The sequence below is a fragment of the Pelobates fuscus genome, chromosome 9 (assembly GCF_036172605.1).
Source record: "Pelobates fuscus isolate aPelFus1 chromosome 9, aPelFus1.pri, whole genome shotgun sequence".
Classification (NCBI taxonomy): domain Eukaryota; kingdom Metazoa; phylum Chordata; class Amphibia; order Anura; family Pelobatidae; genus Pelobates; species Pelobates fuscus.
This window is the reverse complement of record NC_086325.1, coordinates 111496716-111523568: the sequence shown is the minus strand read 5'-3', so window position 1 is coordinate 111523568 and position 26853 is coordinate 111496716. Positions and strand designations below refer to the sequence as shown.

General features: G+C 41.5%; 1 protein-coding gene across 1 annotated transcript in view; it reads left to right on the top strand.

The window, feature by feature from the left end:
- The window catches only part of ADGRD2 (adhesion G protein-coupled receptor D2), a 642889-nt gene that overhangs the window by 382002 nt on the left and 234034 nt on the right, over positions 1-26853 (top strand). Inside the window, exon 20 of the mRNA XM_063432309.1 lies at positions 2672-2792. Within this exon, the coding sequence (XP_063288379.1) occupies positions 2672-2792 (121 nt within the window). The remainder of the gene's footprint in view (positions 1-2671; positions 2793-26853) is intronic.

The following is a 26853-nucleotide window of genomic DNA, read 5'->3' as shown; positions in this document are numbered from 1 at the left end:
GGTAGTTGGATGGGGAGTTGGGGTGAAGGCTGGGCTTTTTCAGAATTGGGGTTACAGTTGCATGTTTGAAGGGTGAGAGAAATGTGCCAGAGGAAAGGGAGAGATTAACAATTTTAGTGAGTGGAAGAGCAAGAGAGGGAGACAAAGTGCAGATGAGATATGAGGGAATAGGGTCGAGGGAACAGGTGGTGGGGCGGGAGGACCAGAGCAGAGCAGAAACCTCTTCTGCTGTAGCAGGTGCGAATGAGTGTAGAATGGTGGAGGGAGTGGGGTTGGGTGATGTATTTGTAGGGGAAGGAGAGAAATTAGCGATTTCTTCTCTGATTGTAGAGATCTTCTCAGTGAAGTGGGATGCAAAGTTTGTGAGGACAAGGTGGTAGAAGGAGGGGGAGTAAAAGGTGCATCAAAAGTGTGAAATAGGTGTTTGGGTTGATGGGACAGTGTACTTATGAGGGTGTTAAAGTAATTTACTTTTGCAGCGGAAAGAGTCAGGCTGTAGGAGAGCAGCATAAATTTATAGTGGAGGAAGTCAGATGCAAAGTGAGACTTTCTCCAGCAGCGTTCAGCAGTTCCAGAACATTTTTGGAGGTATCGGGTCAGCTTGATGTGTTAGGGTTGTAATTAGGGGTGCTTGCTGCGTTTAATTGTAGGAGGTGCCATGATGTCAAGTTGAGAGGAGAGAGATGAGTTGTAGAGTGAGGTTGCAGAGTTAGGACAAGTTAGATTTGGGATGGGTAAAAGAAGAGGTTGAAGTTTTTGGAGTAATGCTGGAGATCAAGGCAGTTGAGGTTTCTGCGAGTGGTGAAATTTGGGTATGGATTATGCTGATGTTAAATGTTACGGTTTTGGATGGAGTGACCAGTCTGGGTGAAGTGATGACCAACAGGTTCATTTTCCTTGTGGTTCCCGATTGAGTGTCTGTGTATATTCATTCTGAGTTGCAGGGCCAGTTTCTCCAATGTAGCAAACTTTGTCACACACTGTACACTGTATCATGTACACCACATTCGCAGATGTGCACGAATATGATCCCTTAATGTTGTATGATTTGTTATTGTGTCTGGCTGTGTAACTGCCACATATATGTTGACACAGTTTGCAGAGTGATTTGTTGCATTGTACAGTGCCATTCAGTTGTTAATTTGCTGGGGACCAATCTCTGTCTCAGGTTAGGCAGTTGTTTGAATGCTAGTATGGGGGGTTCAGGAAATATTTTTTTGAGTGTGGGGTCCTCTGAAAATAATGGTTGTAGCTCTTTAATAATTTTACGTACTTCTTCTAGAGTTGGGTTGTAAGTAACTACTAGAGGGATGTGGCAAAAGTGACCTTGCCACTGTTTTTTTGGGGGGGCCTGTTTGCCAGCCTCCTACCCTGTGACTATGGCCCTGTAGTGAACTGGGGCTTAAAGATACTGTTTCTGCCTCTTGGACTTATACTGGAACAGATTCAAACTTTTGAAGTTGCACTTCGACTACAGTCGTAGTGTCGAAGTGGCCGCCATTTCGTAATTTTTAAATAATATTATTCCACTTGTTTTCGGCGCACCCTTATTTCTTCTTTTTTTTCCTCCATAGATGTGGCATAGACAATGTGGAATAGAATTAGTACAACATTTGCAAGATTATGGCTTTTCCAAGAAATTGGGAGACATTTCTGATATTTGCAGCATCCTGTTCATTTGTGTTTTTTGGTCTGAGAGAATACCAATTTTTTTATTTGTCAGTTTTCACAACAGAAAAGTCATCAATGCCCCTTTCGTTTTTACATCATTTTTATGATTTTGCATACAGCAGAGCCCCCGATTATGGCTTTTTAATGGGTTTAATATTTTATTATCTCGTTTTTAAATATATAATAAAGTGTACATCATATGTTTTTAATTATTGTATATCAATCAACTAACTCTTAGAGATCTTTTTGTGTCCGCTGGACTCAAATCCAGTGGACATATACATATTTTTCTATTCAAGTTATTTGAGGGTTACCCCCTGTTAGGATCCTTTTTTACATACCAATAGTCTCTTTTTTGTTTTTTTTTCTGAGTTTGCATGCAGTAACTTTTTTGTTTCATTTCACCTTCCCTTGCACAACCAAAAGCTGCTCTGATGAATATTAAAATTACGTTTTATTGTTCTATTTATTTATTTTTGCCTTGGATAAGAAAGATGGTCAGTGCAATACATAAAAAGATCAGATAATGTTGACTAAAAAAACAGACAATGGATGGGGAAGCAAAACGATAGGAAAGACACTTACACATTTTCTGCCACTTGTGAGGATAAACATTTGTGGCACAAAACATTGTCTGTATTTTCATTTTAGTTTTCTCTTGGACTGATAAAACATGCAGGGATTTTTTTTTTTTTTATCTCCTTTACCATTAGTGTGATTCCTTGTCCTAATCTATAGTAGTTGTTATTGTCTCCTCATTATTGTGCAATATCAGGATCCCACCAGTTTTTATTTTGTCAGGACAGTATCATCCTGATTTTTTTTCTCTGGTGTCCGACGTCTGGGGATACCAGAGAACAGTACTCAGACAGGCCCCTTCAGTCCTAATCAATCACAGTTATTACTTATTAGAATTCAATATTATGGTCCTGAATTAATTTATTTCCATAGATTCTGTCATATCTCAAGCTGTCATATATTTTTTTATTTTTTTTAACAGGGCCACTGCTAAACCCATCTTGGTGCTTCTTCCTGTACTTGGTCTAACATGGCTGTGTGGTGTTTTGGTTCACCTTAGCATAGTGTGGGCATATGTCTTCATTCTCCTGAACGCATTCCAGGTAAGATTGTAACAAAAATTGGATCAGCAAAGCCTAATTACAATAAGACACAAAAATTATGTCAATCCTGAAATTTAAGAGGTATAAATATGCATATATTTTTTTTCCATTCTTTCTTTTATTTGTGCATATAGTTAACATAAATGATACATGCGATAACAGCAGTAACATTGCACTTTTTTTTATAAACAAGATTAAGTCACTAAATATTAAACGACATGCTTGTTGTATGAATAGCCTGTCATGATGAGTCTTCTGATTGTATATGCTCACTTCTGGTATACACTAGTGGCTACAGTAAATGAGTATGCATTTTCATCCTGCTAAATATAACATTGCTATTCGAGTAGTTGACAGCTATTACTATAGTTTTAAATGCTAGTAAATAAGCTCTTCTTACGCTGACTAAAATAGTATACATCTTGCTTGGCTGCCTGAGCTTTGTGAGAGTGGTTGCAGGTTTTGTGATGCTAGGCCTAAAACATGTGCGACTCTAATAAACACCAAAGCAGCCCTAGCATTAACACTTCTACTGTTGAGTACCCCCCCCCAAGTGAGTCCCATGTCAGCAAGGCGAGGATCAGTGTTTGCCTGTCAGGAGACCAGCCTTTGTGCAGCGTGAATGTTGTTCTTGGTACGGAAGCTTGGTGGCTGCTGTGCTGTTCATAGTCCCTTCGAGAGTAGAACGGTCCGGTGCTTATCTCAGACTGGAAAGAGGCTCCAGAAATCATGTGTGCTATGGGTGAATCCTTCGTTTCGGCCCCTCGCGGTGTGCAGCTTGGTATGGCAGGTAGGCTATATACCATAATAGTTCCTCCTTAGCTCAGCTCATGGGGTCTTATTACCCTTTCCGCCGGTCCCCGCTCTGTCTGGTTCGGTAGGCTGTTTATGAGCCTACAGGAGAAGTGAGTGCACCCGGCTGTTATCAGGGTCACCTGCCTCGTGGTCGCTGCCATTTTAAAGCGGCTTGTGCGTTGGGCCTTCACTGCCTCCGCTCCGAGCGCCAGCGTTGTGGTGTTCCGATGGGTCACGGGGTGGGGACCGGGATCACCCCCGCCGGCCCGGGGGGGGGGGGGCACGGGGCCGGGCCCGCCTAGCCCCGGGTTTCTGCTTTACCACTGGAGGGCAGGATAGCTGGCAGGGGCCGTCTACCCTGCTCACCACCCGAGCGGTCCTCATCGTGCGACAAGGATCGCCCCTCCAAGGGACTAAAACTTCTCAGCAAGCCTCTCCTCAGGACCAGGGTGGCCTCTCACACCGGGGTTCAGCAACCAGTTGTCTGGTAAGCTTGAAGCCAGTGTTTTAAGGCTAAAATTAGAGATTTTTGCAGGAGCTACTCCATTTTGCGTCCCTTCAGCCTGGCGGCCCGGCCCGGCCCCGCCCCCAAATATGAATATTTTAGGGTCAGAAACTTCATAAATTGCAATTATTTTCTTTATATAGTGTTAAATGGATAGGACATGTCTTAAAAGTTTAAAAATGGCAATCACCATCTTAATGTCAACAAGATTAAATCAAAAAGCAAACCAAGAATTTGTATTTTTAATTTTTTTTTTATTAACTAAAATGAAAATTGTGAATTAAAATTGGATTTCAGATTTAAGTCCCAAGTAGCCAAACTAGAAAAGTGTCCATGTCATTTATGATCCTGTTTAAGTTACTTAGGCTTTAAACTTGAAATTAATTTTAATTAAGTAAATTAAGTAAATAACCCTGCAAATGTTTTTTTAACTATAGAAAGGTGTGTGTGTGTGTGTGTGTGCGCGCGTGTGTGCGCACGCGAAGTGTGTGTGTATATATTGCATTGATCGTGAGGAACGCCCCGGACGAGGGCTGAAACATTGATCTCTTTTAATGACATATATCAAATATAGGAATTTTAACTATAAAAGACTGTGAGTGCAAGCCATTTACTTCTTATGTTTATATTGTGGCTATGGCTGTAAGATGCACCCGGCATTATATATAAGTGAATAGTCAGAGTGCAAGGACCTTTATATATATATATATATATATATATGTATATATATATATATATATATATATATATATATATATATATATATAATTTTTTTATTATTATTATTATTATTATTATTATTATTATTATTTATTTATTTATTTTGACTGGTTAATAGTAGCAGTAACATTGAAGTATTACATTGTGTTTGTTTTGATGTTTGTAACTTCTGCCACTAGAGATGGATAATGTAAAAAATATAAAAAAATAAATTCAAAATTACTTTCTTCTTAAGTGTAAGCTCTTATCTGTCTAAAGTATAACATGAAATGTAGATACTTCAGTGCTGTAAATGTATTTGTCACCTATGACTGCTGCTAAAGGAACATTATTGTGGACACAATTTCTTTCAAGGTCAGAATATAATGTATCTGTGAGCAATGCAGTTTGGTCCCTGACTGTATTATTTTTTTTTTTTTTTTTATAGCAGAACACAGGTCTAACAGGTTTTCTTATGTGGAAACATTTGAATTATGATCCACTTGAATGAATAAGCCAGTGAAGTCACAGGAAATGTTGCTGATTAATTCTATGAATAAACTTGTAATTTTCTACAATGATCATATAAATAACACAAATAGGGTTAGCTATAATTTAATCAAAAGCAGACTGACAAATTGTGTCCCATGGGTTCACTTGCTCATCACCCTTGCATCAGCATCACTACAATATGTGGATGGGAGCTGTGCAGGAAGAGCAGTAGTGAGCCTAGCAGCCACAGAGGCCACTAGGGAGAGATCCACTTCACTTCTCCCAGGTGCTTATTTATTATTAAAAAATAAGTAAAACATTTGCATGAAAATGTGAATGTATGTGTCAATGTTAGTTTTTTTTTTACTTTTTAGCTATATAGATGAATGCAGCCCTCTATGCACTTACACACATGGCATCTGGACCTGAGGCGGAAAAAGTTTGCCGAGCCAAAAAAGGATATAAAATTAGGGAGAAATACAAGAAACTGCTGATTGATCCCTAATCTGGTATCCTTATATATTAGACATGTGCATGGCAAGATATTTAGACTCAACTGAACCATTTTCCCTCAAAACAGGATACCTGAATTTCGATCGACTGCTGGTTTGGCTCGGTAGAATTTTGGTTCTAAAAATCAGGGAGCTGAATCAAAACAAGCAAAAGGGCAGGAAAAGGGGTCAATCAGTGTACTGCAATATCATCATTAACCCCTTAAGGACTGGACTGTTTTTGCGATGTACATTTGCGACCAGGCCTCTTTTTACACTTTTGTGGTGTTTGTGTTTAGCTGTAATTTTCCGCTCTCTCATTTACTGTTCCTATACAAATTATATGTTGTTTTTTTCAAGACAAAAAAGGCTTTCTTTACATACCATTATTTATATAATCTCATGTAATTTAATTTAAAAAAAATAAAAAAAATATGATAAAAAATGAAAAAATACATGTTTTTTGACTTTTACTTGAAATATCTTTTACCCATCTACAAAAGCAAATAAAAAAACTGCTAAATAGATTCAAAATGTTGTCCTGAGTTTTAAAATACCCAGTGTTTACATGCTTTTTTGCTTTTTTTTGCAAGTTATAGGGCTATAGGTACAAGAAGGATATTGCGGTTTCAAAACATACATTTTTCAAATTTATCAATAGTGACATTGTAACACTGTTATCTGTCACAAATCTCTGAATAACACCCCACATGCAGGGAAATGTGTCCTCTCTGCTCCCTCTCGCCGCGTGCCATTTTCTGATGCAGGGAGCCGGAATATGACGTCATATTCCAGCTCCCTGCATCAGCAGACAACCCACGCGGCGAGAGGCAGCAGAGAGGACACAGCTCCCTCGCCGCGTGGGATAGGGAGAGCCGCCCGCCGGGGGGGGGGGATCCATCAGGTGCCCCCCCCCATGACAGGTTTACTAAAAGGTAGGGAGGCTGGGTGGGCAATGTTAATTTTAATAATATTAATAATTTTTATATATGTATGTCTGTGTGTGTCTGTTAGTGTATGTGTGTGTATGTCTGTGTGTGTCTGTTAGTGTATGTGTTTATGTCTGTTAGTGTATGTATGTATGTCTGTTAGTGTATGTATGTATGTGTGTGTATGTCTGTTAGTGTGTATGTGTGTGTATGTCTGTTAGTGTGTATGTGTGTCTGTTAGTGTATGTATGTGTGTGTGTGTGTGTGTGTGTATGTCTGTTAGTCTATGTATGTGTGTATGTCTGTTAGTTTATGTCTGTTAGTGTATGTGTGTGTATGTCTGTTAGTGTGTATGTGTGTCTGTTAGTGTGTGTGTGTGTGTGTGTGTATGTCTGTTAGTCTATGTATGTGTGTGTATTTCTGTTTATGTCTGTTAGTGTATGTGTGTGTTTGTGTCAGTGTGTGTGTGTGTGTGTGTATGAGTGTACTTACGGCTGTTAGCGTATGTACGTGTGTGTATGAGTGTATGTGCTTCTGTTAGTGTATGCATGTATGAGTGTATGTGCTTCTGTTAGTGTATGCATGTGTATGTTTGCGTGTATGTGCTTCTGTTAGTGTATGCACGTGTGTGTGTGCTTCTGTTAGTGTATGTCTGCGTGCATGTGCTTCTCTTAGTGTATGTTTGTAAGTGTCTGTCAAATCAATGCGAGTCTGTCATTTAGTGTGTGTGTGACTATTAGTGTGTTTGTGTGTGTCTCTGTCAATGAATGAGTGTGTGTCAGTGAATGTGTGCGTGTCAAATCAGTGACATCTGTGTGTTTGTCATTGAGTGTGTGTGTTACTGTCAGTGTGTATCTGCCAGTGTGGGTGTCTGTCAGAGAGTGTGCGTAAAGGGACACTATAGGCACCCAGACAACTTAAGCTAATTGAAGTGGTCTGGGTGCAGTGTCCCAGTCCCCTTAAACCTGCAAGTGTAATTATTGCGGTTTCTCAGAAACTGCAATAATTACCTTGAGGGGTAACTCCACCTCTAGTGGCTGTCTATAGGGAACTATAGTGCCAGGAAAACAGCTTTGTTTTCCTGGTACTATAGTATTTCTTTAAAAGGAGTGGTACATTTAGGTTAGGGGGGTGCTCAGGTATAGTCATGCCTAGGGCAGCACAAAATTAAAATACACCACTGTGTGAGAGTCTGAGTATGTGTGTGTGTGTCTGTGAGTGTATGTGTGTGCACGCGTTTATATATGCATACAAGTGTTTTGGTTTTTTTTTTAGGGCGGTTGGGGGGGTTCCCACACTTTTTTCCCCAGGACTTGACCCCTGCCCACATGTGCATAGCTTTTTAAAGTAGAAAACCCAGGGTATTCAATATGTGATATGTCCAGTCTTTTTTAGTAGCCACCTAGTCGCAAACACTGGCCAAAGTTAGCATTCATATTTGTTTGTGTGTGAAAAAAAGTAAAAAACTAAATTGAACTCTAATTTTGGCCAGTGTTTGTGACTAAGTGGCTACTAAAAAGACTGGACATACACCATTTGCAATACCTTGGGTTGTCTTATTTTGCAAATGGTATGCCATCATGGGGGTAATTTTGATTCCTGGGCTACCATACGCTCTCAAAGGCAACGTAACCAACCTGGCCATTTTCAAAAATATTGATATAAAAATATTTTGTAAAAATATTTGACCCATATATTTGACCCTGTAACTTTCAAAAACGCTATAAAATCTGTACATGGGGGCTACTGTTAAATTCGGGAGACTTTGCTGAACACAAATATTAGTGTTTAAAAACAGGAAAACGTATCACAACAGTTATATCATCAGTAAAAGTGCTGTTTGTGTGTGAAAAATTTGAAAAAAAGTCACTTTCACTGACAATATCATCGCTGTGATAGGTTTTACTGTTTTGAATCACTAATATTTATGTTCAGCGAACTCCCAAGTAAAATGCGAACCCCCTATGTACGGGTTTTAGGGTGTCATAGAAAGTTACAGGGTAAAATGCAGTGCTAGCAAATTAAATTATCTGCAATTTCGGCCTGGGTTGGCAGGCAGGTCCCTCAAATTGCAATTAATAAAATTACTTAAGGGGGGGCGTGGCCGACCGGCGAACCTAATGGACACACTATGCCTCCAGCTCCGGACTCAAACACAATCCAAAGCAATCGGAGAAAACTACGAAAAATGGGTAACCACAAAAAGAACAATAGTAACCAGGGACTATCAGGGAAGACTCCAACTACAAAATCGGGCTCCCTAACCCGTTACTTTAAAGAAAATCCGGACAGATCCCACGAGGCCGCGGCCGCGACCTCGAGTATTCTGGAAACAGACTCCCCATCGGATTCTCAACCTCGAAGCCCTTGTTTCTCGGATAACTCCCAACATGCTGATATACAAGAGGAACTAGATTTAAAACAAATTATTAAAAACTTACCATCGAAAGCAGATATCCAGCAAATGCTGAACAAGATGGAGTCGTCCTTCCAATCCAAGATGGAGAAAATGGACACAGGCATCCAGCAACTGAACCTCCGAATCACAGACCTGGAAGAAGAAAAAGATTTAATGCAGACACAAATCACTAATATCTCGACAACATTAGACTCACAAATCCTAAACTGGTCATCCACTCAACGCCATATCGACGATCTCGATAATAGGAGCCGAAGGAATAATCTAAGGATCAGAGGTATGCCAGAATCTCAAGGGGAAAATATCACTGAGCTTCTCACGGAGCTTTTTAATTTAATCCTGGGGAACGCTATAGAGGATCCAATTCTAATGGATAGAGCCCATAGATCTATACGACCAAGAGGTCTAACACAAGAATCCCCGAGAGATATAATCTGCAGGCTCCACTATTTCAATATAAAAGACAACATAGTGAAAATTCTAAGGGACACGAGCCAACCACTCTTATTTCATGGTACGCCAATTCAAATTTACCCTGATCTCTCCTGGTATACTCTCCAAGCGAGAAGAGCGCTTAAACCCATAACCGAACTCCTGCGCCAAAGAAATATTAGATACCGTTGGGGATTCCCATTTGCCCTAATAGTAGCAGCAAAAAACACAATTTACTCCATCACGACATTCATAGATGTAATTCCTTTCCTTCGAGCTCTGGACCTCCCAAATACACCAGTTGTAGACTGGAATACCCCCCCCATCAAACCAGGAGCTAATACAACCCTCTCATAGGCAAAGATGGCTTACACCAGCAAGGAAAAGACGTCAAGACAGAAGATTCCAATCTCCAGATCAGAGACTAAACAAGCCTCCCATAGAAGTTACTCCACAAAGACAAAATCTGAAGGATAGCCTCCCAGAATAAGCATCAAACGCGTTACTCCAAGACATCATCTGACCCTCCACACCGGTGAGATCGACTGACACCCGACATCACACAAGAGACTTTTACCACCTTCCTTAACTTCCCAGGACTTATGTGTACAGTTATCTCTACCTACTACAAACAGAGACTTATGCATCCGTACCACTCAGGTCGTATAATATCCCTTTGAAACGAGTTATTTGAGCATATTTAAATATTGTTTATCAGGACTTAGCTATCTCATATGCTGTATTAATGTGCTAATTCGTATTTAGAATCGTTAAAATTTTAAGTGTATTTGCGAAAAACTGTCTAGACAGGGCCAGCAACCGAATCATTTTCTTTTCCTTTTTTTTTTTTTTTTTTTATTTCTTTGCCTGTCCTCTTCTTTCCTATAATATGATACTCCCACAAACAAATATGTAAAATGAAAATGATTATATAACTTTAAGCCTATAATATTATGATATATTTACTTCATCTCCATAGAAGTTTACCTCCTAGTCGCTAAACAATCACAGCGACAGATCACACACACAAAAGAGATAATAGATGTCAAACAACTTTATTGATCTATTAAATGTCATGACTCAGAAAAGGGTTTCTACTCCCGATTAAACAGCTCTCCCATAACTTCAGAATACACATCAATTCTGTCACTATATAGGCATGGTCATGAAGAATTTAACCGACCCAAAGTAGGCACTCTTAAAAACCATAATTAAAAATCTTGGACAGGAAAATACACTCTATCCCCAACTAAGGACCTGGTAACTATACATAAATGACAAATAAGCAAAGGTTAAATAAGGAATACACACCTTACAAATCTCACCGGATAAAGGAGGAAACACACAAACTATTTTTTCTCCACTAAAAATCACCAAATACAGGATTGTAATTTGAGCTCCAAGCCCAAGTCTGAGCTCACGACCCCAATACATTCTAGGTTCTAGCTTCAACGTCAAGTTAGAATCAGATATCCCTCAAGGGATTAATTTCTTTCCCTAGCTTCCTTTTACCCTTTCCGACATCTTGACCTTAACCTATCCCACTTCCACCCCTGCTTCCCCTAGATTTCTGTCTCCCTTCCTAACCCCTATCATCCACCCTCTATCCCCCTTCAATTCCTTACCACCCTTCCATCTTCTCCTCCTAAAGTACGAGTTTCTCGGAAACCAAGATTAGCGAGCAATCTAATTATATTCAAAACGCTACTCGAAACATTTAACCTTTATAACCTGAGGAAACTGTAGTATTGATTACCAGTTACAAATAGAAATTCAGGTTACTGTTTTCTTTCTTATTACTATTTGTGTATTAATAATTACTCATTATTGTTTTGTTCCACCATTGATTACTGCTTAATTTACTTATACTATCTTAGTACTGATTGTGCTAAATTTTTAGTAACGTTACACCCTATACTTTAGAATACTAACATAGGAACTGGAAGATCAGAGACTTTTTCACGTGGCAGCAGGTAGATAAAACCCTATAAAATAAAACACACCAATTATACTTCACAAAAAACACTCTTACTTTAAGACTTTCCTCAAATCTTCAACAGAAGAAATTTGATCTTGTCACTTGATATTGCACAGGTCGATTTCATATTCTTAACTAGATAAATTCATTGACTTAATACCGGCTCCGCATTTAACCGCGGTAATCCCACACTCATCGTAGGTCAATCACCATACACACGAATTGGCAATTATGACTACGGTCAATATTCTTACTCAAAATGCAAGGGGATTAAACTCTCCAGAAAAAAGATCTATAGCCCTCACTGACTTCAAAAGGCATAAAGCACACATAATATATATCCAAGAAACTCACTTTAGAAAAAATTCTGCCCCTAAACTCCGCAATAAAGATTACCCACTTGGCTACTTCAGTCATTATTCAGAAGCAAAATCCAGAGGAGTAGCGATTCTCCTAAGTCAACATATACAATTCTCCTTCCAGGAACAACTGGTAGACGACTCAGGGAGATTTATATTTGTTAAAGGCAAAATTTGTAACACCCAAGTCACTCTAGCCAATATATACTTACCAAATAAGAAACAAAATCTCTCTCTCAAAAAAATACTAAACAAACTATCCATATTCAGAGAAGGTATCCTCATAATGGGGGGAGATATGAACATAACTCTAGATGAAACATTAGACTCTACATCTCAATCTAGAGAATATCAATCTCAAACACGTTCTCAAATTAAAAACTCCCTCTATGAGGCTCAACTCTTCGACAGTTGGAGAGCCATTAACCCTACCAAACGAGACTACTCCTTCTATTCTGCTCCTGCGGGCACTTACTCCCGAATAGATAAAATTTTTTTGCAACATAGATATCTCTCGCTAATTAAAAGTGCAACATATGGTCCTATTACCTGGTCAGACCATGCCCCTATGACACTGTCAATCTCACTACCAACTACACCTACTCCATTCACACAATGGAAACTTAATGATCTAATTCTAAATGACAAAACAACATTACACAGGATAAAAGAGGCAACCACTCAATACTTCTCAGAAAACACAAGTCCCGACACTTCCTCTATCATGACCTGGGAAGCACACAAAGCAGTAATAAGAGGGGAACTTATCAAAGCAGCAGCAGCACTCAAGAAAAATAGAGAAAAACAAGTAAACCAATTAACCAAAGACATTGTAAAAAACATTGGAAAAGCGGGACATTGGACATTGGAAAAGCGGGCAAACTTCTAGCAAAATCTATACAAACAGAAAGACAATCCTCTTTCATATCTGAAATTAAGAAAAAAGATGGAAACCTAACATGTCGCATGCCGGAAATACTATCATCTTTCCACGAATTCTACACTCATCTTTACAATCTCACAAACACGAAACCCACTTCCGAAGAAATAATGGAATTCCTAAAACCTAGAATTAAACGTTCTATCCCCATAAACGAAATTAAATTCTTAGATAATCCCTTAACTACAGAAGAATTCATAACCGCAGTCAAATCTTTACCTATTGGCAAAAGCCCAGGCCCGGATGGCTACACTGGAAAATATTATAAGGAATTAGCTAACATCTTGGCACAACCTTTCATCAAAGCTTACAATATGAGGAAACTTTCATCCTCTATACCTAGTTCAGCTCTTGAGGCAATCATCGCTATAATACCAAAATCTGGTAAAGACACAACTCAATGCGGGAATTACAGACCTATCTCACTAATCAATATCGACTTAAAAATTCTGATTAAGATCATGGCTACTAGGCTCAAACCATTCATGCCGTCACTAATCCACTCAGACCAAGCTGGTTTTGTTCCTGGTAGAGAATCTAAAAACAACACAACGAAAATTATAAATATTATCCATTGGGCCCAAATACACAAAACACAGAGCGCCCTACTTGCCATTGATGCCGAAAAGGCTTTTGATAGAGTTAATTGGTCACTACTGAAACATACTTTGCAATACCTCAACTTTGGTCCTAGATGGATCGAATGGATTGATACTATATACTCGAAACCCACTGCAAAACTAAGAATCAATGGTCAACTATCAGACCCAGTATTGATCTCGAACGGCACAAGGCAAGGATGTCCCTTATCGCCGCTCCTCTTCATACTAGTGCTGGAGCCCTTCCTGCAAGGCATCCGTGACAATAACTCGATTAAGGGAATTCAAATCAAAAACCAAACATACAAAATTACTGCCTTCGCGGACGATCTCCTTTTCACAATATCAGACCCACACAAAACTATCCCAAACATCATCACAGAAATGCAATTCTACGGAAAAATTTCATTTTTTCAAGCTAACCTAACAAAATGTGACCTGATGCCAATCTATCTTCCTGACTCCATTTGTCAAAAAATCAAATCCAAATTTGCATTCCAATGGACTACGACTTCCATTAAATATTTGGGAATACACATACCACACAAATTGAACTCTATATACTCAGTGAACTTCCCACCTCTGATTGACTCAATAACTAAAGACTTATCCAGATGGCACAAACCTTGCTTCGGGTTATTTTGTCGTGTAAACATTATTAAAATGAATATCCTTCCTCGTATCCTTTACCTATTACAAACAATCCCGCTATTAATCCCATCAAAATTTTTCTCTACTATCAAGTCTTTATTTTTGAAATTTATATGGGCACACAAAGCTCCACGCCTAGCCTACCAGACGCTGATTAAAACCCGAGAACAGGGAGGATTAAATCTACCAGATTTATACAATTTCTACAAAGCGACCCATCTACAAAGGCTTTATGAATGGTCGAATACTTCTAGCAAGCTCCAATGGGTAGAGTTGGAAAATAGCTTCTCAGAAGTTCCGCTTCACATACTCCCTTGGATTCAAATCGACAATCAACTTATGAGAAAACTTAACAGACATCCAACGATCTCGACTTCTTTACATATCTGGCTCAAACTGAGATCCCAAACAGAGGTAGCTCCATACCCGTCACCAATATACCCTTTAACATCAAATCCCTACTTACTCGAAGGTACTCAGGGGAAACAATGGGGTCTACAATACGAAGGCTCTTTCCTGAAACTTTGCGAAGCAACGAAAAAGAACAAACTAAAACCCATTAAAGATCTTACTGGCACAGACGAACATTCTGGGATTCAGTGTTTTTTCTATGAACAAATGAAACACTTCATTGACTCTAATCTGCTCTTACCGAAGGGTACAAGATCTCCTACCAAATTCGAATGTCTCTGCACCGAGCACCCGCCAAAACTCAAAACCCTCTCAGCTATGAACTCAATCATTAAAGAAGCACAGTCGCAAAACCTTCCCGCTTTCACACAAAGATGGGCAGAGGAACTCAAACTTACCCTTAATAACACACAATGGAAACAGGCTTTTACATTCATTCACAAAGCATCGACCTCTACACACGCACAAGAATGCAACTACAAAAAACTGACCCGTTGGCACAACACGCCAGTTAATCTACACAAATATTATCATAACTCCCTTGACCTATGTTGGAGATGCAACGCCCCAGGAGCCCACCACTCTCACATTTGGTGGCAATGTCCAATAATATACAAATACTGGGAAAGAATCCACAAGATCATTTTACTTATATTCCAAAAAACATTCCAATGCACACCTGAACATTATATCTTTCTTCTCAAACCGAAAGAATTTACTAAACAAGATCACGCACTATTCTGCCATCTAGCAATGGCGGCATCGCAGCTCCTCCCTAAATATTGGAAACAAATTCAACCCCCTTCGATTCGGGAGTGGGTGTTAAGAGTCGAAGATATCAAATTGATGGAAAAAATCACATCAGCTAAACTAGGCAGACTCTCTAAATTTCACTCTATCTGGAATCATTGGAATACATATAACACCAATAAACCTCAGGTAACCGAATAAATAGTTACAAACATATTAAGGAACTACTCCTAACTTACTAATAACTGATGATACAATCCATTAACATAAAATACATGCCGAACTATCTGCACCATTTTATATAAGTCACAACCACTCCTAAATTCTCTTGATCTTCCGATTTCTATTTATACACACACAAATTACGTTGAGATAGAGATGTACAGTGACAATGTTTTTCATATTTATACTATTAACTATTAACTTGTGTTATTTAGGATGATTTTTACCGTACATAGGTTGTTATTGACCTAAAGTCCCGTTCCAAAATCCACTGGATTGATAATTAGACGAACTGCTAGCTCGGAATTTTAATCCATCCCAAGCTCAATGAGACAATTACTTTACTGCTTTATTAATGTGTAATCGTCACTGTTAACTTTCATATTATATCATAAAACCTTCAATACTTACTCTCTAATATTATGTATAAGTATTATGTAAAAAGTACTTTGAAAATGTATATTCTTCATAACATCCATTATAATGTTTTTCTTGGAACATGTTAAAATAAGCGTATTATTTTCTGTTATCTCGCTATATCTGAATGTAAACATGTTATGTATAAAATACAAAACAATAAAAATTTTGAAACATAAAAAAAAAAAAAATACTTAATTATGTAAAAATATTACATAAATGCGCACATAAAATTTAAATATATATGCATATTTATATATTTGAAGTCTATATATGTATATTTATATAATTATTTATGTAATTTTGTATATGGACAAATGCATATTTCGTATTATTTTTATTTATTTATATATATATATATACAATGTCATTCTAAGTGTATTTTGATATAAATATATATATATATATATATATTAATATCAAAATACAGTTAGAATACAATTTCATATAGATACATAATTTTTTGAATTTTTTTATTATTATTTTTAATTTTTTTATTTAATTTACTTATTATTTGTAATTTATAATAATATATACAATATATATATATATATAGTTATTGTATATATATATATATATATATATATATATATATATATATATATATATATATACATTATATATATACGTGTGTAATTTAATTATAAGTGTATTTTTATATTAATATATGTACATATTAATATAAAAATACACTTGGTATGACATTATAAATATGATATATAGACATATTATATAAATATAATATATGTCTATATATCATATATATACACACATATATCTTTTTTTTTTGTTTGTTTTTTTAATTAACATTATTTTTTTTCTTTGATTTTACAGTTGCAGGGAGACTGCCTGTCAGTACAGACAGTCCCCCTGCAGGCAGACACATGGACACCTATTGTGACCATGTGATCGCTCTGCTGAGCGATCACATGACCCCAGGGGTCCTAATCTGCCATGGGGAGACTGTCTGGGCTGCAGGCAGTCTCCCCACACCGGGAGCACCGCTGATCGCCGCCGGGGGAACAACGGAGATCGGGTAAGTAACTAAGACAGTTAGGACGGTTCAGGGCCGTCATCGGTCGGCAATGCAAAAATGCCGATGACGGTCCTGAACCGTCCTCGGTCCTTAAGGAGTTAATATTATAAATATACACTAAACAAAATTATAAATGCAACACTTTTGTTTTTGCCCCACTTTTTCATGAGCTGAACTCAAAGATCTAAGACTTTTTCTATGTACACAAAAGGCCTATTTCTCTCAAATATTGTTCATAAATCTGTGTTAGTGAGCACTTCTCCTTTGCCGAGATAATCTATCCACCTAACAGGTGTGGCATATCAAGATGCTGATTAGACAGCATGATTATTGCAAAGGTGTGCCTTAGGCTGGCCACAATAAAAGGCCACTCTAAAATGTGTAGTTTTATCACACAGCACAATGCCACAGATGTCAGTTTTGAGGGAGCGTGCGATTGACATGCTTACTTAAGGACTGTCCAGCAGTGCTGTTGCCCGTGAATTGAATGTTAATTTCTCTACCATAAGCCGTCTCCAAAGGCATTTCAAAGAATTTGGCAGTACATCCAACCGGCCTCACAACCGCAGACCACGTGTAACAACACCAGCCCAGGACCTCCACATCCAGCATCTTCACCACAGATTTAGACAAATTTGTGAACAATATTTGAGAGAAATAGGCCTTTTGTGTACATAGAAAAAGTCGTAGATCTTTGAGTTCAGCTCATGAAAAATGGGGCAAAAACAAAAGGATTGCGTTTATAATTTTGTTCAGTGTATATACATATTATATAAAAATATGATAGATATATTAATATAATGAATATATTATATATATATATATATATATATATATATATATATATATATATATATATATATATGTGTGTGATATATAATATTATCAACATTTTTTTTGCAGTACACTGATAGGTGCATTTTTGTAACATAAAATAAGGATACGTAAGGATACATAAGGATATTTACCAAAATCAATTAAAAGACCCTAGGGTCGAAACATTATTGCTGGACACTATAGTTCAATAAAATGCCAATCTAAGCCTTGGAGTGCCTGGATCTTTTTTTGTCTTCAGTGACTTTATACTTCATAAGGATAATTAGTCTAAGGCAAAGGAAGAGCAACAAAGATGTGGAATTATGTGCCTGAATTGGTGGTTTCATATAAGCCTGTAACTGGATGAAGACTTCCAAAAAACATAATATTCAGTGATATGTGTTAATAGGTGGAATAACAACTTATTGATCCAAGGAGAGATCTGATTGTCATTCTGGGATTGGGAAATAATGTTTTTCCTAGTTTGGAAAGCACTTAAAACTGTGGTATTTATTCTTTTTTTTTTTTTTTTGTATCAATAGTGAGAAAGGCTAAACCTTAACTCTCTTTTCAGCCTATATAACTATATATGTAACTGTTATGGAGTTATCTACTGAACTGCTGAAAGAGAAGAATTAAGATAAGGGCTTTATTTAATATTGGTATTTCAGCTGTTTAGTAAATAGCCTTACATTATTATTATTATTATTATTATTATTATTATTATTATTATTATTATTATTATTATTATTATTATTATTATTATTATTTTGAGTAGATAAGAGATCACATAAAGATACCAGTAAGTACATAATAGCTACATTGTTAAATTGTTAGAGAAGGTAATACAGTTGCATCGGTGGTTAGCCAAAAATACATAGTTACATAGTGAATTGTATGGTTGTACAGTATAAAGAGCATTACGATTTTAAATTTGCATACAGTAATCATGAGGACAGGGATAACAGTAGTTTTGTCCTTGCATCATAGTGCAATCAAAAAATCCTGTCACTTAGTGTATCTGAATTGGGGTACACCTGCATGTGACAGTAAGGTATTAAAGCGGCACTGTCATGCCGAACTTACCTTTCCTCAATCTCTTCCTCTTCTCCCCCTCTCTCAGGATCTGTTATTCTTTTCTTCCTGTCTTCTTTAGTTTTCTTTAAAATCATAAGACAAAGTAGGGACTCTGTCTTATGGAGGATTCCTCCGCTTGACCAGCTCTGACCAGCGGAGGAGCAAAGTGTGCTTCATTTCCGCTGGTCAGAGCAATTTTCCCATGATCCCTAGCTTTCCTCCCAGTTCCCACAATGCTTCCTGTCAGTATTGCCGAGCATCCTGTCACTTAGACAGAACGCCGGCAAAACTGCCGAATTGCATCCTAACAGAATGAGCACTGTTTCTCCATTGGTGTTAGGATGCAATTCGGTACTTTGTTCGGATCGGAATTTCATTCTGATGAATGAAACCCCGATCCTATTCATTGCTGTGGCTGCATCTTGCAGCCGCTTAGTAGATAACTCCCTAATTCCCACGGTATCAGGGAGCTATCTACTAAAAGGCTGAAAGACCTAAACTGGTCTTTCAGCCAACTTTACTAATACTAAGTAAAAATGAATAGTAAATAATATGCCCCTACTCGCTATACCGCGAGTAGGGGCATGTCTAATAAGCAGTGAGCAGCCTGTGGCTGCTCACTGTAAAAAAAAAAAAAAAAAATATTGCCCCCCACCCCTAAACGACGGGTGGGGGCTGTAAAGTAAAATAAGGGAGGGAGACCTATTGTCCCCCCCCCGGCCCCCGCCCCTGAGCGGTGGGTGGGGGCCATAAAGATAATGAGGGGGGGGGGACCTACTGTCCTCCCCCCCCCCGGCCCCCACCCCTGGGCGGCGGGTGGGGGCCATAATGGTAATAAGAGGGGGGGACCTACTGTCCTCCCCCCCCGGCCCCCACCCCTGGGTGGCGGGTGGGGGCCATAATAGTAGTAGGGGGGGGGACCTACTGTCCTCCCCCCCGGCCCCCACCCCTGGCCGGCGGGTGGGGGCCATAATGGTAATAAGAGGGGGGGGGGACCTACTGTCCTCCCGGCCCCCACCCCTGGGGGTCGGGTGGAGGCCATAACAGTAGTGGGGGGGGGGACCTACTGTCCTACCCCCCCGGCCCCCACCCCTGGGCGGCGGGTGGGGGCCATAATAGTAGTAGGGGGGGCACCTACTGTCCTACCCCCCCGGCCCCCACCCCTGGGCGGCGGGTGGGGGCCATAATAGTAATAAGGGGGGGGGACCTACTGTCCTCCAGCCCCCGGCCCCCACCCCTGGGCGGCGGGTGGGGGCCCTAATGGTAAAAGGGGGGGGGGGACCTACTGTCCTCCAGCCCCCGGCCCCCACCCCTGGGCAGCGGGTGGGGGCCCTAATGGTAAAAGGGGGGGGGACCTACTGTCCTCCCCCCCGGCCCCCACCCCTGGGCGGCGGGTGGGGGCCATAACGATAATGGGGGGGGACCTACTGTCCTCCTCCCGCCCCCACCCCTGGGCGGCAGGTGGGGCACTAAGTAAATTCCCCCCCCCCCCCTTCAAGGTGACTAGGGGTGCCCAAGCCCCTAGTCACCCACCCCCCACCCAAATAAAAAATGCCCCTACCTACCCCCCTCACCCTAAAAAATAGTGAGGGGGGAATAAAATTGCTAACCTGTAAAGTAAAATTAAACTTACCATTCGACGTCTTCTTTTTTCTAAAATCTTCATTTTCAGCCCCAAAAAAGGCCAAATAAAAAACCATCATAGCCGTCGAACTAAAAATAAAATAAAAAAACCCGAGCGCAAAAAAAAAAACCCGGCGAAAAAGAAAAAAAGCATTACGATTTTAAATTTGCATACAGTAATCATGAGGACAGGGATAACAGTAGTTTTGTCCTTGCATCATAGTGCAATCAAAAAATCCTGTCACTTAGTGTATCTGAATTGGGGTACACCTGCATGTGACAGTAAGGTATTAAAGCGGCACTGTCATGCCGAACTTACCTTTCCTCAATCTCTTCCTCTTCTCCCCCTCTCTCAGGATCTGTTATTCTTTTCTTCCTGTCTTCTTTAGTTTTCTTTAAAATCATAAGACAAAGTAGGGACTCTGTCTTATGGAGGATTCCTCCGCTTGACCAGCTCTGACCAGCGGAGGAGCAAAGTGTGCTTCATTTCCGCTGGTCAGAGCAATTTTCCCATGATCCCTAGCTTTCCTCCCAGTTCCCACAATGCTTCCTGTCAGTATTGCCGAGCATCCTGTCACTTAGACAGAACGCCGGCAAAACTGCCGAATTGCATCCTAACAGAATGAGCACTGTTTCTCCATTGGTGTTAGGATGCAATTCGGTACTTTGTTCGGATCGGAATTTCATTCTGATGAATGAAACCCCGATCCTATTCATTGCTGTGGCTGCATCTTGCAGCCGCTTAGTAGATAACTCCCTAATTCCCACGGTATCAGGGAGCTATCTACTAAAAGGCTGAAAGACCTAAACTGGTCTTTCAGCCAACTTTACTAATACTAAGTAAAAATGAATAGTAAATAATATGCCCCTACTCGCTATACCGCGAGTAGGGGCATGTCTAATAAGCAGTGAGCAGCCTGTGGCTGCTCACTGTAAAAAAAAAAAAAAAAAATATTGCCCCCCACCCCTAAACGACGGGTGGGGGCTGTAAAGTAAAATAAGGGAGGGAGACCTATTGTCCCCCCCCCGGCCCCCGCCCCTGAGCGGTGGGTGGGGGCCATAAAGATAATGAGGGGGGGGGGACCTACTGTCCTCCCCCCCCCGGCCCCCACCCCTGGGCGGCGGGTGGGGGCCATAATGGTAATAAGAGGGGGGGACCTACTGTCCTCCCCCCCCGGCCCCCACCCCTGGGTGGCGGGTGGGGGCCATAATAGTAGTAGGGGGGGGGACCTACTGTCCTCCCCCCGGCCCCCACCCCTGGCCGGCGGGTGGGGGCCATAATGGTAATAAGAGGGGGGGGGGACCTACTGTCCTCCCGGCCCCCACCCCTGGGGGTCGGGTGGAGGCCATAACAGTAGTGGGGGGGGGACCTACTGTCCTACCCCCCCGGCCCCCACCCCTGGGCGGCGGGTGGGGGCCATAATAGTAGTAGGGGGGGCACCTACTGTCCTACCCCCCCGGCCCCCACCCCTGGGTGGCGGGTGGGGGCCATAATAGTAATAAGGGGGGGGGACCTACTGTCCTCCAGCCCCCGGCCCCCACCCCTGGGCGGCGGGTGGGGGCCCTAATGGTAAAAGGGGGGGGGGACCTACTGTCCTCCAGCCCCCGGCCCCCACCCCTGGGCAGCGGGTGGGGGCCCTAATGGTAAAAGGGGGGGGGACCTACTGTCCTCCCCCCCGGCCCCCACCCCTGGGCGGCGGGTGGGGGCCATAACGATAATGGGGGGGGACCTACTGTCCTCCTCCCGCCCCCACCCCTGGGCGGCGGGTGGGGCACTAAGTAAATTCCCCCCCCCCCTTCAAGGTGACTAGGGGTGCCCAAGCCCCTAGTCACCCACCCCCCACCCAAATAAAAAATGCCCCTACCTACCCCCCTCACCCTAAAAAATAGTGAGGGGGGAATAAAATTGCTAACCTGTAAAGTAAAATTAAACTTACCATTCGACGTCTTCTTTTTTCTAAAATCTTCATTTTCAGCCCCAAAAAAGGCCAAATAAAAAACCATCATAGCCGTCGAACTAAAAATAAAATAAAAAAACCCGAGCGCAAAAAAAAAAACCCGGCGAAAAAGAAAAAACCCGAGCGCACAAAAAAATAATCCATCTTCACCCATGGAGGGCTCCGCGCAGACTGAGCTCCGCAGGGCGGGGCAAGGCTTATAAAGCCTTGCCCCGCCCTGCAATTAGCCTAAGAACACTCTGATTGGTGGGTTTAAGCCAATCACAGTGCTCTTTGTCATTTTACAAGCGTGGGAAAGTTCTTTGGAATTTTCCCACGCTTGTAAAATGACACAGAGCACTGTGATTGGATGGATTTCAAGCCATCCAATCACAGTGCTCTGTGTCATTTTACAAGCGTGGGAAAATTCCAAAGAACTTTCCCACGCTTGTAAAATGACACAGAGCACTGTGATTGGATGGATTTCAAGCCATCCAATCACAGTGCTCTGTGTCATTTTACAAGCGTGGGAAAATTCCAAAGAACTTTCCCACGCTTGTAAAATGACACAGAGCACTGTGATTGGATGGATTTCAAGCCATCCAATCACAGTGCTCTGTGTCATTTTACAAGCGTGGGAAAATTCCAAAGAACTTTCCCACGCTTGTAAAATGACACAGAGCACTGTGATTGGATGGCTTGAAATCCATCCAATCACAGTGCTCTGTGTCATTTTACAAGCGTGAGAAAATCCCAAAGAACTTTCCCACGCTTGTAAAATGACACAGAGCACTGTGATTGGATGGATTTCAAGCCATCCAATCACAGTGCTCTGTGTCATTTTACAAGCGTGGGAAAGTTCTTTGGAATTTTCCCACGCTTGTAAAATGACACAGAGCACTGTGATTGGATGGATTTCAAGCCATCCAATCACAGTGCTCTGTGTCATTTTACAAGCGTGGGAAAATTCCAAAGAACTTTCCCACGCTTGTAAAATGACACAGAGCACTGTGATTGGATGGCTTGAAATCCATCCAATCACAGTGCTCTGTGTCATTTTACAAGCGTGGGAAAATTCCAAAGAACTTTCCCACGCTTGTAAATCCATCCAATCACAGTGCTCTGTGTCATTTTACAAGCGTGGGAAAATTCCAAAGAACTTTCCCACGCTTGTAAAATGACACAGAGCACTGTGATTGGATGGATTTCAAGCCATCCAATCACAGTGCTCTGTGTCATTTTACAAGCGTGGGAAAATTCCAAAGAACTTTCCCACGCTTGTAAAATGACACAGAGCACTGTGATTGGATGGCTTGAAATCCATCCAATCACAGTGCTCTGTGTCATTTTACAAGCGTGAGAAAATTCCAAAGAACTTTCCCACGCTTGTAAAATGACACAGAGCACTGTGATTGGATGGATTTCAAGCCATCCAATCACAGTGCTCTGTGTCATTTTACAAGCGTGGGAAAATTCCAAAGAACTTTCCCACGCTTGTAAAATGACACAGAGCACTGTGATTGGATGGATTTCAAGCCATCCAATCACAGTGCTCTGTGTCATTTTACAAGTGTGGGAAAATTCCAAAGAACTTTCCCACGCTTGTAAAATTACAAAGAGCACTCTGATTGGCTTAAACCCACCAATCAGAGTGTCCTTAGGCTAATTGCAGGGCGGGGCAAGGCTTTATAAGCCTTGCCCCGCCCTGCGGAGCTCAGTCTGCGCGGAGCCCTCCATGGGTGAAGATGGATTTTTTTTTTGTGCGCTCGGGTTTTTTCTTTTTCGTCTGGTTTTTTTTTTGCGCTCGGGTTTTTTTATTTTATTTTTAGTTCGACGGCTATGATGGTTTTTTATTTGGCCTTTTTTGGGGCTGAAAATGAAGATTTTAGAAAAAAGAAGACGTTGAATGGTAAGTTTAATTTTACTTTACAGGTTAGCAATTTTATTCCCCCCTCACTATTTTTTAGGGTGAGGGGGGTAGGTAGGGGCATTTTTTATTTGGGTGGGGGGTGGGTGACTAGGGGCTTGGGCACCCCTAGTCACCTTGAAGGGGGGGGGGAATTTACTTAGTGCCCCCACCCGCCGCCCAGGGGTGGGGGCGGGGGGAGGACAGTAGGTCCCCCCCCATTATCGTTATGGCCCCCACCCGCCGTCCAGGGGTGGAGGCCGGGGGGGAGGACAGTAGGTCCCCCCCCCTTTTACCATTAGGGCCCCCACCCGCCGCCCAGGGGTGGGGGCCGGGGGCTGGAGGACAGTAGGTCCCCCCCCCCCTTATTACTATTATGGCCCCCACCTGCCGCCCAGGGGTGGTGGCTGGGGGGGAGGACAGTAGGTCCCCCCCCCTACTACTATTATGGCCCCCACCCGCCGCCCAGGGGTGGGGGCCGGGGGGGGAGGACAGTAGGTCCCCCCCCCCTTATTACTATTATGGCCCCCACCCGCCGCCCAGGGTTGGGGGCCGGGGGGGAGGACAGTAGGTCCCCCCCCCCACCTATTAATATTATGGCCCCCACCCGCCGCCCAGGGGTGGGGGCCGGGGGGTGGAGGACAGTAGGTCCCCCCCCCCCTTATTACTATTATGGCCCCCACCCGCCGCCCAGGGGTGGGGGCCTGAGGGGAGGACAGTCGGTCCCCCCTCATTCCCATTATGGCCCCCACCCGCCGCCCAGGGGTGGGGGCCTGAGGGGAGGACAGTAGGTCCCCCCTCATTCCCATTATGGCCCCCACCCGCCGTCCCAGACCTGGGGGGCTTTTGAAGTGGTGGGGAGCACTGCTCCCTGCCGCTTCTGTCTTTACATATTGCAAGGAGGGAGCTGCACGCCGGTAGCTCCCTCCTTGTAATAAACCGAACAAACAAACGAACACTGATACACAGTGTTAGTTTGTTCGTCTGATTTTTTCTATTCATTCATTCGTCTGTCTGATGAATGAATGAATAGGTGAAATTCCCGTTCGCATGTCCAGATGTTTCACTGGGCATGTGCGGGAATCTCAGGGCTATCTAGTGTGGGCAGATGACGTGTCCCACAGGGACTTCACCTACCCACACAAAGATGGCGGCGCCCTGAATATAGATCGGGGCAGAAAATAAAGAATAAAAAATAGGTAATGTGGGGGGCATAGGGGCATTTGGGGGTGACTAGGGGGTCGATTGGATGTAGTTGAGGCGGAGGGGGGTTAAAAAAAAAACGGAATTCGGCATGACAGTGCCGCTTTAAAATTATAAACTTTTGAAAAGGACCAACATGAAAGAAGGGAAAAAAAACAAATGGTCCTGGGAGAGAACTGGGAAAAACACTAAGCTGCTTCGGAATATCTTACTAAAGATATTGCATCTTTGGTTAGAGCGATAACCGATGAGTGACTGGAATGAAGTGTCCTTTGGCAATGGGTTTTCTCATCTGTCGTTGGGTGTTTCTGTAGGAGGGAGACCTAAGGTACTCAAGTTTGCTTGTATTGTGCATATCTGTATGTCATGAAGAAGCACGGCTCCTCAATAATTCATAGATTTTACTATTAACATGAAGTAAAGTCATGATTTTATTAACAACACGGATGCGAGTATTATGCTGCATTCTTTCTTTATTTCCCTCAGGAGCAAAGGAAATTTTTTGTAACATTGAAATAAATATAAGAAACAGTTAATAACATGTATCTTCCTAGCAACTGGAACAGACAATCAGATTCCACTCTCCAGCATAATAGGGGGTTTTCAATAAACTACTTCCTCTTTCTTGCAATCCTGAACAAGGACAACCATGCAACAGAAAGGAACTCCAATAAGAGGATAATGCCAACATCAGGCGGGATTCCAAGTCAAGCTGTAAGAGAGAGTAGAATATGGTAATATCCAAATATAAAACTGAATTTATGCATAAAATAGCATCATGTAAACTAATAGGAAATATCCAATAGAAATGTTGTATTTAGTCAATTTTTTAAGACGGAGACAGTCATTAAAAAGGTCAAAACCCAGATCACTTTAATAGGGTACAAACCTGAACGTACATACGTACCGTATTCAACTTACCCAGAGTACACCATCCAGGGAATGGTGGGAGGGATAATACTCACTTCCATGTCATTAATAAAATCATGACTTTAGGTCATGTTAATAGTAAAATCTGTGAATTTTATTGAGACATGGAGGCTCATATTTAAAGCTGAGAAATCCCATTTCCTGCAAAGTGTTAAAAATGCCTAAAATTAAAAATCAGAAAAGTGGACTCTGTAGACCAATCTGCCGCTCTTAAAATATCTAAGCAAGAGAACCAACAGAGGAGGCATTGGAAGCCATTGCTCCTCGAACCAAATGAGCCAAAAATATAGAAGTAGCAATACCAGCTGATGACATTTGACCCATTAAGCCAGGGTAGGTGTAGAAACCAGGAGATGAGGCGTTTGGAAGGAAATTAAGAGTTTGTGTTTCAATGGATTCCTCAAGGTAGCAGTACATAGAAACATAGAATGTGACGGCAGATAA